Source organism: Eumetopias jubatus, unplaced genomic scaffold (genome assembly GCF_037043125.1).
Source record: "Eumetopias jubatus isolate StellerSeaLion01/CBP00866 unplaced genomic scaffold, mEumJub1_p1.0 scaffold_1, whole genome shotgun sequence".
Classification (NCBI taxonomy): domain Eukaryota; kingdom Metazoa; phylum Chordata; class Mammalia; order Carnivora; family Otariidae; genus Eumetopias; species Eumetopias jubatus.
Window position 1 is genome coordinate 126,059,348 of NW_028274807.1, and position 12,571 is coordinate 126,071,918.

General features: G+C 45.7%; 1 protein-coding gene across 1 annotated transcript in view; it reads right to left on the bottom strand.

Moving 5' to 3' along the window:
• Positions 1-492: 492 nt before the first annotated feature.
• Positions 493-12,571, bottom strand: part of LOC114205655 (inhibitor of carbonic anhydrase) — a 29,071-nt gene continuing 16,992 nt past the window's right edge. The window contains exons 11-16 of the mRNA XM_028099193.2: positions 10,199-10,354; positions 6,568-6,709; positions 3,791-3,855; positions 3,079-3,263; positions 1,597-1,783; positions 493-527 (exon numbers count right to left, since the gene is read on the bottom strand). Of these exons, the coding sequence (XP_027954994.2) occupies positions 493-527; positions 1,597-1,783; positions 3,079-3,263; positions 3,791-3,855; positions 6,568-6,709; positions 10,199-10,354 (770 nt within the window). The remainder of the gene's footprint in view (positions 528-1,596; positions 1,784-3,078; positions 3,264-3,790; positions 3,856-6,567; positions 6,710-10,198; positions 10,355-12,571) is intronic.

Below are 12,571 nucleotides of genomic sequence, written 5' to 3' on the forward strand. Positions count from 1 at the left end.
CTCAAATATATTTTAAAATATACAAACTCATTCCTTGTCTTTTGTTTTTATTATGTAAGTCCTTGATACTGCACACACTGATGCTTTTTTTTTTGCACACTTGTAATCACCATTCAGACGCCCTTCACATAGATTTGTTGCTTAAATTCTATGTAAGTGACTCAACTCTTCAGTAAAATAAAGAATAGGGTGGGAAGATGAGCTAGTCTTGTGCAGTTCTTTAAGAAAGTACAATCTAATAGATATTAAATTTAGAAGCATAAATCTAGTATAAAGACATAGTTTTCTCCCCTCAAAAAATCTGAGGACATATAACAAAGTTTTCTGAGAAGACACAATAATTTTTATTCATTTTAATTTTTGTATCAGTTACAGCACATAATTATATAAAACAACTGAGGTTAACAGAGGCCCACATGCAGACAAGTGAGGATGTGTCCCCACCATATTTGCAGGCACTGAGTATCTGTGGTTGCCCACTTGGATCAGTTTTTAATGTACATGGAATGTACAGGCATCTTGAAGTTCTGTGAAGCAAAACATAAGAGAAAGACTTTTAGGTACTTCCTGTATTTACTAAACACAATTCTGTTCCTGTTCTCTAAGAATAAATGCTAGGTAATAATAATTTTTTTTAGAGATTTTATTTATTTATTTGACAGAGAGAGACACAGCAAGAGCAGGAACACAGCAAGGGGAGTGGGAGAGGGAGAAGCAGGCTTCCCACCGAGCAGGGACCCCAATGCGGGGCTCGATCCCAGGACCATGGGATCATGACCTGAGTCGAAGGCAGATGCTTAATTACTGAGCCACCCAGGCGCCCCAATAATAATTTTTTTAAATTCTCTCTCTCTTTGTGTGTCTGTATCTCCTAATTGATGTCAGTGCTTTCTTTAAATACCTACATTTTCCTTTCCTCCTGCTCTCATCATCTCCAACACACAATATTATTCAACAAAAATTCAGGCACACTCTCAGCAATTTGATTATCCCAGCTCTAATTTTATTTCTCCAACTTAATCCTTTTTGAGGCAACTATACCATTCTAAAATGCGCACGTGCGCGCACACACACACACACACACACACACACACACACACATATACTATGCCGTTCTAATACATAAGTATATATAAAACTAGAAAGGGCACATACAGTGCTAACTTCATTTTGTGTCTGTTAATATTTATACATTTTACTTAAAATCTTTGAAAATTAATCCTCTATGAGTGATATATATGTCATTTCCCAACCCTGTCTCTACACTGAAGTGCTCACACGTGTACCTTTTCATTTTGTTAGGAAAAAAAAAATGGAAATGCACAAGTAAACAAGTTTAGTTTCCAAATGATCTCAGTTGCGCTCTCTTTCTCCTTCAAATGATTTGGTCATTTTTCAGGTAGTCTCTTATACTGCCGTCTAATTGAGTTACCTCACTGGTAGGTCTGCATCCTCCTGCAGGGCCAGAAGTAAGCCTTCTCCATCTTTGTGCATCTTTATCAGTACTGGCCCATGGCTTGGCACACAATGGTCCTTAATACAAATATGTTTACCTTGACTCCATGGTATTGTTCCTCGGTGTTTTATTCTACTCACCAGAGTGTAAGCATTGTCCCATGTTAGCAATGGCCGTAAGATACTCTGGTCCTAAGTATTTTCGGTAAGTTGTTTTATCCTGAAGGTTAGCCAAACATGCTGTGTCATCACTGAACAGCAGGTCCTTAGTTGAGGATTGAAACATCTGGAACATCCTGTATTCAAACCCATCTCTTCCAAAGAGCTCCTGAGTCAGACACACAGACAGACAGACAGAGAGTGAGCAGCAGCACCAGAGAGCACGAGGTTGTGTGTTCCGCCTTAGAAGATCTAAGTCTGCTGCACTGCTCAGCTCCAGCCCCTGGGAGACCTGGGACACAGCCAACAGTTTCAGAAGCACCATTAATGGCAAAAAAAAATGGCGTCTGGGTTCAAATTGTGGCCCTAGCTTTTCCTTGTCATGTGATTTTAGGAAACTTCTTTACTGTGTCAGTGAGCATCAGTTTACTCATTTGTAAATGAAGATGATGTATGTAAAGTAACTGCTAAATAAAAAAAGCTTCAAGTTTTGTGGCCACTGTATCACAATTCTGACAGTCACTGCTGGATATTTTCAATTTCCTGGGTCATACTACCTGTCTTCTGCTGCCCAAAGCCCTGGCTGCCTTGCCTCTTCTATTCTCTAGATCTGCCCCAGGCACCTGACCATTTCCATCTCTTCCTTCCCTTCCTCTCTTTTTCCTTGTTCAGCCCCCTACAGCCAACGGGGCAGCTTGCCTTTTGGGAGACATGCCTTCAGGAGTCCCTGACCAAGAGCCTCTGGTTTTTCCAGTTCTCCCTGGGTTGTAGTCCTCTGAGACATGTGGGCAGCATATGCTAAGACATGGATTACTCATATGGGGCTCTTCCAGGAATGGGGCATATGAGTGTGAAAGGCAGCTGAGGCTTTGGGTTTTCCTTAAGATCATTTGATTTAGGCATCCTGCTACTTCATAGCCCTTGTTGGCTGCCTGTAGAGGTCATGAGTTGTCTGAATGTTGGCTCTTGAACTTTCATGAAGCCTAAAACAGTGCTCAGCCTGCCCAGGTTCAGTAATGCATTGGGACCCACCCTAAGTCAGGTAGAGTAGTCTCTATTCTGCTTTTCCCACATATAATTCCTCACCCTAGTGTGAAGGACACTGAGCCAAATCCCTTATTTCTGTGACAGAAGAAGAAAGAAGAAAGAGATAACTCTCATGGAGGAACTAAAGAAGTCCAGGACGTACCAGGAGTCTGCCCAGAGAGGTAAGTGAGTCTTAGGGAGACCCTTCAGATACTCATGTGTCCGAAGCTTTTTCAGTCCATTTTGATATCCTAGACACCCCCAGAGCACAAGCTAGCTTTCACCAGCTAGCTTTCTGCTTTCCTCAGAGGCAGGGCTGTGAGAATCTGCCCGGGGAGAAAGGGTGTGAGACTGGGCTGGGTGTACCTGTCAGTTCTGGAGGTGACCTGAGTACTCGGCTGGGGGGACTGTGTAGAAGGACCTCCTATGTGCCCATACCTGTTGATTGAAGAGCATTCTGCGAACAAAAGCTGCCTTATCTTTCCTTGAGACCACAGCATGATTTGGGACTATGGCCAGGTGGCACCTCCAAGCTTCAGTCACAGGCTTCCTGGTACCATCAAGGCACAGCAGCTCAAAGTCATCCAGCTTCAGATCTTTAGCCCATGCTTCAGGGTTCTTTCCTGGGGAGAAGGAAGGTTGGTCAGCCACAGCTGACAGCTTTGGTAAAGGTGCCCTCCCCGGGGGGATGTGACCAACCACCAATGTCTGGGAGGATCACAGAGACACACAAAAATGAAATAATTAAACTTTAAAAATAGAAGAAAGAGAAAAATGCATAGTTATAAATTCATAGCCTTTCTGGTTAGTGCCTTTTCAGTCCTGTTAAAGGCAAAAGTTTCTTAAACAGGCCTGAAAAAGCACTAGCCAGAAAGAAGATTGATAAGTTGAACTACATTAAACATTAAAATATCTGTTCATCGAAAGACATCATTAAGAAAGTGAAAAGGTAAGCCTTTCAGAGAGAAACAAGGTATTGTCAATACATATAGTTGACAAAAACTTGTATCCAGAATATATAAGGAATGCCTATAAATGAAGAGAGCCAGCCATGCTTTAATAAACTTCCCTGGTTTCCCGATTGGGGAGTGACTTCCTGGGAGAGACTCAAACTTTTTCCAAGGGAGGAAATGACAGCACAGGCACATACCATCAGTGTTCTGGAAGACTGTGATCTCCTTCACAAAGGCCACGTCTCCCTTTTCAACCAGACACCTGCACAGCAAGTGTCAGATCAGTGAGGAGCTCCAATGGGAGTGGGAGGGAGAGACACCCAGAGGGACCCACTGAGAGGCTCACAGCCCCTCCACCTGAGGCCAGTGGGCTTACCACACCCACACACACAACTATAACACTCGGGCTGTCCCAGAGACTTAGAGCGGAAATGTAATAGAAGAAGAAACCTGCTTTTTTTGTTTCCATTGTAGATAACCACTGTTTGGTTCCTTATTTTAAATACGGATCATTTTCTCCAGAGGAGATGTTTGTGTTCTCCTATTAATAGGAATATTCAAGGATGACTCTCTGGTCAGATCAAAACTCACACCAGAGATTAAAATCAACATGGAAGACATGATTTTGAAGGAGTCTTTTCACATCCATACGTCTAGTCAGCCTTAATGATCAGTAGTGAATGTGCATCACTAGATATGTGTTCACACTTAATCCCCAGAAAACTGTTTCTCTGTGTTTAAGGTCCATTCTTTATGAGAAATGTCAAACACATTAACAATCAGTACTATGACATCCAAACAGTTGGCAATTGACATTAGTGATTGGTTATCAGGAGCACCTCTCCAGTTTTCTCTCTCTCCTAACTTCAGGTCCCTCTATACTTAGCTAGGATCAATTATTCCTACTCAATTTTCCTAAGCTCCCTTTGCCCCATTTCTTTCCTCTTCCTGCCCTTCATATAATCCCAGTCCTGAATAAGTATGATGGTCTGCCTCAGGTGTCTGTACCTCAGCAGGAAGGCAGGGCAGAGAACCTCCTGATCATTCACTTCTCCTGGGCTTTCCTGCTTTCCTCACTCTACGCTAGATCTGTGTTTCTCTATGTGTGGGCTGGGATCAGCAGCATCAGCACCAGCTGTGAACCTGTCAGAAATGCACATTCTTGGGGCCCTACCCCAGATCTACTAGATCAGAAACTTCTGGGGGTGGGGCACAGCAATCTGTGTTTTAACAAGCCCCCTAGGAGAATCTGTGCTCTGGTGGTGAGAACCACTGTTTGAGATAGCCACCTCCCCATTCCACAGAGCAGTGACTAAAATGTTTTTCAAATTCCTGCATGCGTCTGTCTCTCCACATACCCTCTCCCCAACACTCACTCTACCATGTGCTCCTGCTTCCCAGAGAAAACACAGCTATCATGACATGAGCTTTCTTCCAGCCTCCCTCTGCCAAAGCTGTCAGCCCAAAGTCTCCAGCGCTCTTTTCCTGCCTTCCAGGCACAAAGAAGTGAAGGTCTCCCTCTCCACAACAGTGTCCTCCCCAGGTGCCCTGCATCCCATCCCCACCCATACTCTCAGGCACCTTCTGATAGTTAGCCTCTCTCCCTTATGCAATTAGAGTCTTTCTCCATTCACTGGGCTCTTTTTATCAGCATTCATACTTCTTTCCTTTTCTGAAAAGCAATAATCCCTGTCTTGATCCCACACTGCCCTTAGCAATAGGCCTCCCTCCCCAACTCATCCAAACACCTAAAAGGAATCACTGCACTTGTGATCAGCACCCCTTCACCCCACCCTCACTGACCCCTGCCAATCAGCTTATGGGACTGACTCACTATTGAATCTGCTCCCACCAGATCCAAGGGCCAGTCCGCCACACTCATTTATTTGATCTCTCAAGTTCATCTTTCCCCAGTTTGAAATGCTATCTTTGTTATACACCAAATATAATGTGTCCATGTATAAGTCTTTGAAGTCTATTCTCTTCCACTGATTTGTCATTCTTCGACACAAACCAGTCTGTACTGATCATAGTCTTAGAGTAATGTATGGTATTAAATGGGATTTTTATATCTAGGAAAACAAAATTCCCCTTGTATAATTTTATTTAAAAATTCTTGACTCTCGGGGCGCCTGGGTGGCTCAGTCAGTTAAGTGTCTGCCTTCGGCTCAGGTCATGATCCCAGGGTCCTGGGATCAAGCCCCGCATCGGGCTCCCTGCTCAGCGGGGAGCCTGCTTCTCCCTCTCCCTGCCCTCCGCTCGTGCTCTCTCTATCTCTCTCTCTCTCTCTCTCTCTCAAATAAATAAATAAATAAATAATTAAAAAAAAAATTCTTGACTCTCGTTTGGTCTACCCAAGTCACTACCACAGCACCCTCCTGGTTCCTTTGCCGCACTCAGCAGTCAGGAAGTGATTGGCCCTTATTTATATGTTTATTGTCCTACTCTCCCCATGAGATAAGATGCAGGTGACAGGGGAGCTACATGTGTCTTGTTGCTGCTATAACCCCTCTACCTAGACCAGTGTCTGCCACATAGTAGGTGCTCAATAAAGGTTTCTTGAAGGGCTGGAGCAGCCCAGGAATATCTATTTTTTTAAAATGTACTCATCAGCCAGATGTAAGAAGCACATGTCCAGTATCCGTCCTCTGGTTTTAAACTGGGGCTCTGAAAGATTCCGTGACTTGTCCACAATCACACAGAAGAAAAGAACAAAAGTAGACCCAGGGTTGTGATCCTGCACCCCTCATTCTTGCTTCTCCTCAGGTGCCCTAAGTCAGCTGGGTCTGCAGAAAAGTGCTCCAGAAAGGAGCTGGGCTTGAGTCCTTGGGGCCAGTGGGAATTTGCCGTGGTTTTCTAATTCTGGCTCCTCCTAACTGTAGCAGCCAGATCCTGGGGTGATGGAAAAGATGAAGGGACAAGAGGTTTGCTGGGTTGGTGCCCAAGAGAAAGGTGGTGCACAGACACTACTCACCTGAATGCCCCGCTGAAGCCATAGTATCTCTCGTGGTGGTTGGGGGCACAGGTGTGGGCTGGGCTGCTGCCACCACTGCACAGAGCGCAGAGACTGGAATCTGGGTCAGACCCAGGGGCACAGCTTTGACTGAAGAATTCGTCTGTGCAGGAAAACACAGGAGGTCAGCTCTTCTTGCCTTTGTTAGCCAGAAAGCCTCCGATTTTGTCCCTAGAATTGCTTGAATGGTGTAGAGACACATTTGGGTGTTTGGTACCATATTATTACAAATAAGAACCTTATGGAATAAAAAAAAAAAAGTTGCAACTAGAGCAAAGTAAAGGGTGACTGGCTGAAGTTGGGATAAGGGTCTGTGGAACAGAGATGGCACAGAGTGGGAGGTGTGGAAGGATAGACACAGATGCAATTCTACGAGAGAGAACAAAACTAAAAGCCCCACCCGGTCAAACCTCTCCCACATATTCCCTGACCTCTGCTGCCCTTGCCCTTCCTTATAAGGTATTCCATCTTGTCTCCAAATCCAGGAAGGGGCCTGAGAGCCTCAGCTGCCAAGCCCTGTGCTGGGCCCCAGGGCACTGCGGTAAGGACATCACATAGGCCCCGTGCTCCTGGAACCCAAGTCCATGAGCAACAGTTGTAACTCAAGTAGCCACACTAGTGAACTTGTACCCCCCATCCCCTACCCGGCTTGCAATGGGAAAGAAGAATATGGTTCTACATGGTTGCACATAAAGGAATCTGGTACAGACCTGGGAATCAGGGAGAGGCCTAGAGTCGAGAGATGAAGAATGAATAGCAATTACTTAAGCGAAGGGTGAAAGGACAAGGGTTTTCCAGACAGGGAGCAGCATCTGAAAAGGCCCAGGGCAGGGGTGGGGAGTGAGGCAAATAGCACGGAAAGGTCAGTAAGAGGCCATGGGGCTGGACCACCCAGTACCAGAGTGAGTGGAGAGGAGGCAAGGTCCAGACCCGCTTTTACACCTTTGTGTAAATTTTGTTCTTTATCCTTAGAGAAATCAGGAGCTTCTGAAGGGCTACAAGCAATGCTGGACCAGGGGTAGTGGGCCAGATATAGCCAGATCTGCATTTTGCAAAGATTGGTCTGCCAGTGGGATGAATGGAATCCAGGGCAGATGTGGGGTGCAGGCAGCAGGTTACTGTAGTAGTCCAGGGGAGATGAGGACAGTTGGGACTAGAGGAGCACAAGGGGAGGGAGACAGTAGAGGGGGACATCACTGGTGATGGACGGGTACGTGGAGAATGATAGCTTGGTTTCCAGCTGGGGCAAGTGGATGGACGTAGGGTCCTCCACTGAGCTAGGCAGCTCTGGAGCAGACTCGGCAGAGATGACACATTTTGTTTTGAGCTTAATGTGCTTTTGAAATATCCAATTAGATAACGTCAGATAGGCAGTTCGATATACACCGATGTGGAGGTCAAAGAGAGATCTGTGCTAGGGATAAAGATGTAATAGTTATCAACATATAGATATAACAATAATAGTGATAGCAGCCAACATTTATCTAGTGCTGGCTATGTGCCTAGTTTTTTTTTTTTAATTTTTTATTGTTATGTTAATCACCATACATTACATCATTAGTTTTTTTTTACATCATTAGTTTTTGATGTAGTGTTCCATGATTCATTGTTTGTGCATAACACCCAGTGCTCCATGCAGAACGTGCCCTCTTTAATACCCATCACCAGGCTAACCCATCCCCCACCCCTCTCCCCTCTGGAACCCTCAGTTTGTTTCTCAGAGTCCATCGTCTCTCATGGTTCGTCTCCCCCTCCGATCTATCCCCCTTCATTTTTCCCTTCCTATTATCTTCTTTTTTTTTAAACATACAATGTGTTATTTGTTTCAGGGGTACAGGTCTGTGATTCACCAGTCTTACACAATTCACAGCGCTCACCATAGCTCATACCCTCCCCAATGTCCATCACCCAGCCACCCCAACCCTCCCAGCCCCCACCACTCCAGCCACCCTCAGTTTGTTTCCTGAGATTAAGAATTCCTCATATCAGTGAGGTCATATGGTACATGTCTTTCTCTGATTGACTTATTTCACTCAGCATAACTCCCTCCAGTTCCATCCATGTCGTTGCAAATGGCAAGTGCCTAGTTTTGTATGGATAGTATTATTTGCTTAGATGGTAAACGAGGCTGTAGGCATGGATGTGAGTGCCTGCAGATTGAGTTTAGAGTGGGGGAAGAAAGTTGCTTTAAGCAGTTGAAACATTTATTAACCAGATTGGGAAAGGGGGCTTTGTAGGGGTGGGAGAAAAACCAAGCCAGGGTTTTCACAAAAGCCAGAAGATAGTGTTTTAAGGTGATCTGAAGAAAGAGAAGTAAGAGAGGAATGGACTGGAGCATGACCTTCCAACTGAGCAACATGGAGGTCACCGGTAGCCTTGACCAGAGTCCTTCCTATGGAATGACGCAGAGAAGCCAGAGGACAGGGAGTGGAGGAGTGAGTGGGAGATGAGTGGCTCAGACCATGCTGTTAAGAAGTCTGGCAGCAAGGAGGAGGAGAAGCAAGTCAGAAGCTAGAGGAGACTGCTGGGAGAGGGAGGACTTTTAAAGATGGAAAACACTGGGGATGCTTAATGTTGAAAGAAATTGTTGGCTATACTAGAGAGAGAAGTAGTAACCAAGGGTATGAGGCTCTAGGGAGAGGAACAGAGGAGGGGCCCACACCCAAAGTACAGGTGGAGGGAGGCTGAGTGGATACAGCCACGAGGAGGCCCACAGCTTTGGCAGTGGGTTGGTGAGGGGGAACCTTTCTGACCATTTCAGTTGTCTGTTGCAGCTGAGATGAGTCATGTGCTGAGAAAGGGTGGTAGATGGGTGCTGGTGGGAAGTGAGGACATTAGGATAATTATTGGGAAGTAGAGGGGTGTGGAGCAGCAACACAGTGATGGTGTGACTGCCAGAGGCCCACTGAGGCCAGCTTCTGGACCACTTCCAGTGGAATGAACTGCTCTACCCCGTGACTTCTCCAGCCAGGTTTAGCTGCTAAGGATATGAAGCTTCCTTAGCTGCTAAGCGAGTGAAGAGAGCAGGTAATGGGGTTCATGCAGAGGTGGGATTTGTCAGATGGCTGGGAAAAGCAGGGCACCAGGAGCCTTTTAGGTATTGGCAAGAGTACTGCTAAAATGATAAATCTGAGACTCTAAGGGAGATAAGGATGCAAGTGAAAAACCACCCAAGGACTTACTGGTGTATGGTTTTCAATTTTTACAAAGCCCAGCCAATCTGGTTTATATGGGAAAACAACACACACACACACACACACACACACACACACACACACACACACACATCCCACTCTTACTCTGCAACCCCAGGCTTGTTCCCTGAGCCAGTTGTAACACATAAAGAATAGGGTATTTCCCTGATATCTACCCATTGGGCCAAGCCACTCCCCTCAGAAGTAAGGAGGTGAGGAGAAAGGGGAGCACCTGCTCAAGGACAGGTGAAGCTCACCTGTAATGTCTGCCCAGCCCTTGACCCCACTACCAATTTATGCCATCCCTTGACATTCCTTGTCATTGAACTGGATTCCTGTCCTACACAGTTACAGGCCCAAGGAAGGGGCGGCTGCACCGCATCACAGAATGCACTTACCAAATTTACAGGACCTGGTTTTGTTGTATATCAAACCCATGGGGATGATCCAGCCTGCAGAAGTACCAACTGCGGGGTGGCAGGACCTCCTGCCTTCCAGAGAGCCCCAAGTGATGTAGGGATCTGATTTCTTAACCACTGCCACGACGTAATGACCTTGCAACAGAGATAACAAAATGCAATTTCAGTAGCTCCGGGACCCTCTGAAAATGTACTCTAGAGCTGCTACAGTTAGCCCCTGCCTGCCACTCTCCCAGGGGAAGGGGAATACCTTGAACCCCTCTCCTTACTCTCGCAGAAGACCCTACCAATAACTATCACTATTAGGTATGGGGCCAAACAGTCTGACACTACCGCTCTCCAGATATTTCTACATACAGACATCCAGAAACACTTACACACGTACTTCATACTTTTTCAGTGGGTTCCTACTATACATTCTTTACTGCGAGATGCTTTATTCTCCCTCAGTGATATATTATTGTGGGCACCTTTTTGATTCAGCAGGAGTAGACATAGCTATCTCACTCTGTTTATTGGTCGAACCTAAGTTATGTTCCACTGTATGGAAGTACCATATTTTGTAATCCCCCCACTGGTGGGCCTTTATGGTGTGACCCACTTTGTCATATTACAAATTACCTGTATAAATCTTGTACATATAAGTGTGTGCCTGTTGAAATACTTCCGTTGAAATCCACCAGAAAGAGCTTTCGTAACTTCTTTTTTAAGGTCTCTGATTTTCTAGATCTATGATAACACCATTTTCCAATAGTGACAATTTAATCTTTTTTCTCCGTTATTAAAAATATTTTTCTAATCTTCTAAATCACCCTGCATTCACTTCCAAAGTAGTACCAAGTGTCTTTGGCGAGAGTGGGCCTTCTTCTCGTGTTCTTGATTCTAATGGGAACATCACTGATATTTGATATATTCCTATCCCAATACTCTGTAACTGAATTGTTCTTATTGACTGAGGCCTAAACAGTAAAGCAGAATTTATAAGAAGACTAGAATCCTAAATCTTCAGAACTAGAGGGAATGTGGTCCTCCACCACTACTCCCAACCCCCCCCTCCCCTTACACTCCCTTTCTTGCCATCATGGTTCGGGTTTCTGTGTATTCAAGCCTGGAAAAATTGGAAGTCAACATGGCAGGTAGAAGACTTGCCTTGCCAGTTTATTCCTCAGTAAAATGGCAACACTGATACCCATCCGGGGGGGGGGGCTTTCGGGGGGATCAGATGTGCTAATATGGGCACATTGTACATTAAGATAGGACGGGGAGGTTACATTGCTGGGTTTCCAGCCATGCAGCTAGTGGCACAAGCAGTACCAGAGCCCCTCCCTCAGTGAAGCAGATTCTCCTGAGGCCGGGCCAAGCCCTTGCTTACCAGACTGTGCTCTATTACACTGTTCTGGCAGCCAAATACTGTTATAGTACCTTTCTGGAGGTGTAACTAATTCTGCACAAATGGCATTAATTATTGCCATCGGGCGTGTGTGTGTGTGTTGTGTGTGTTTCTCTGTCTTTGGAGTTGATCCCTCTCTGTCTCTACTCAAATCTAACCTTCTCCATCACAGCCAGCCACCCTGAACTGTCTTCTAAGCATCTTTGTTGACCTGCATTTGCATATACTGCAGTTCCTGTAAATTTCAACCATTCTTGAAGTGGAGTTCTTTCTGACTTCACATATTCTATACTCAGGAGACTGCATGGCTGACAAAATGCCAGCCGTTTGGGTTGGGGATGAAGACACAACTCACTGAAGACTGTTAGCCATAAAAGCAGAGGGGGAGGGGGACAGTATATCCTAGGGCTTGGGTCCTGTTGCACATGGAGGGGAGCTGCTACAGGGAGAAGCTTTGTACTCTAGAGGCCTTGGTGGGGCATGGGCCTACAGGGCCTCTGCGACCCCGTGCTCAGCAGGGACCAGAGCTGCTGCTGGTGCTGTGGTGGTCCAAAGCCACCCACCCACTTCCCGCAGTTTACCTGTCCCATAAGAAACTCCAAACCCAAGTGAGCACCTGTTTTCATCTCAGGATCCTCCCCCACGGTTGTTTTCAAACCCCAATGTGCATCAGAATCAGCTGGAGGCCTTGTTAAAACACAGAGCAGTGGCCCCATCCTTGGAGTTTCTGACTCAGTGGATTTGGGTGGAGCCCAAGAATTTGCATTTCTCACAAGTTCTCAGGTGATGCTGATGCAGCCGGTCCAGGCGCTACACTAGATTGAGGAACACTGCTCTGTTTTCCAAGATTAGGTACTTCAGGAACAGACACAGACCCTCCCCGCCTATGTAGATACAGATGGGAGAACTTGTCACCTGGTCTATTCTAAAGACCAGATCGACTCCTCTGCTATTAAAATCAG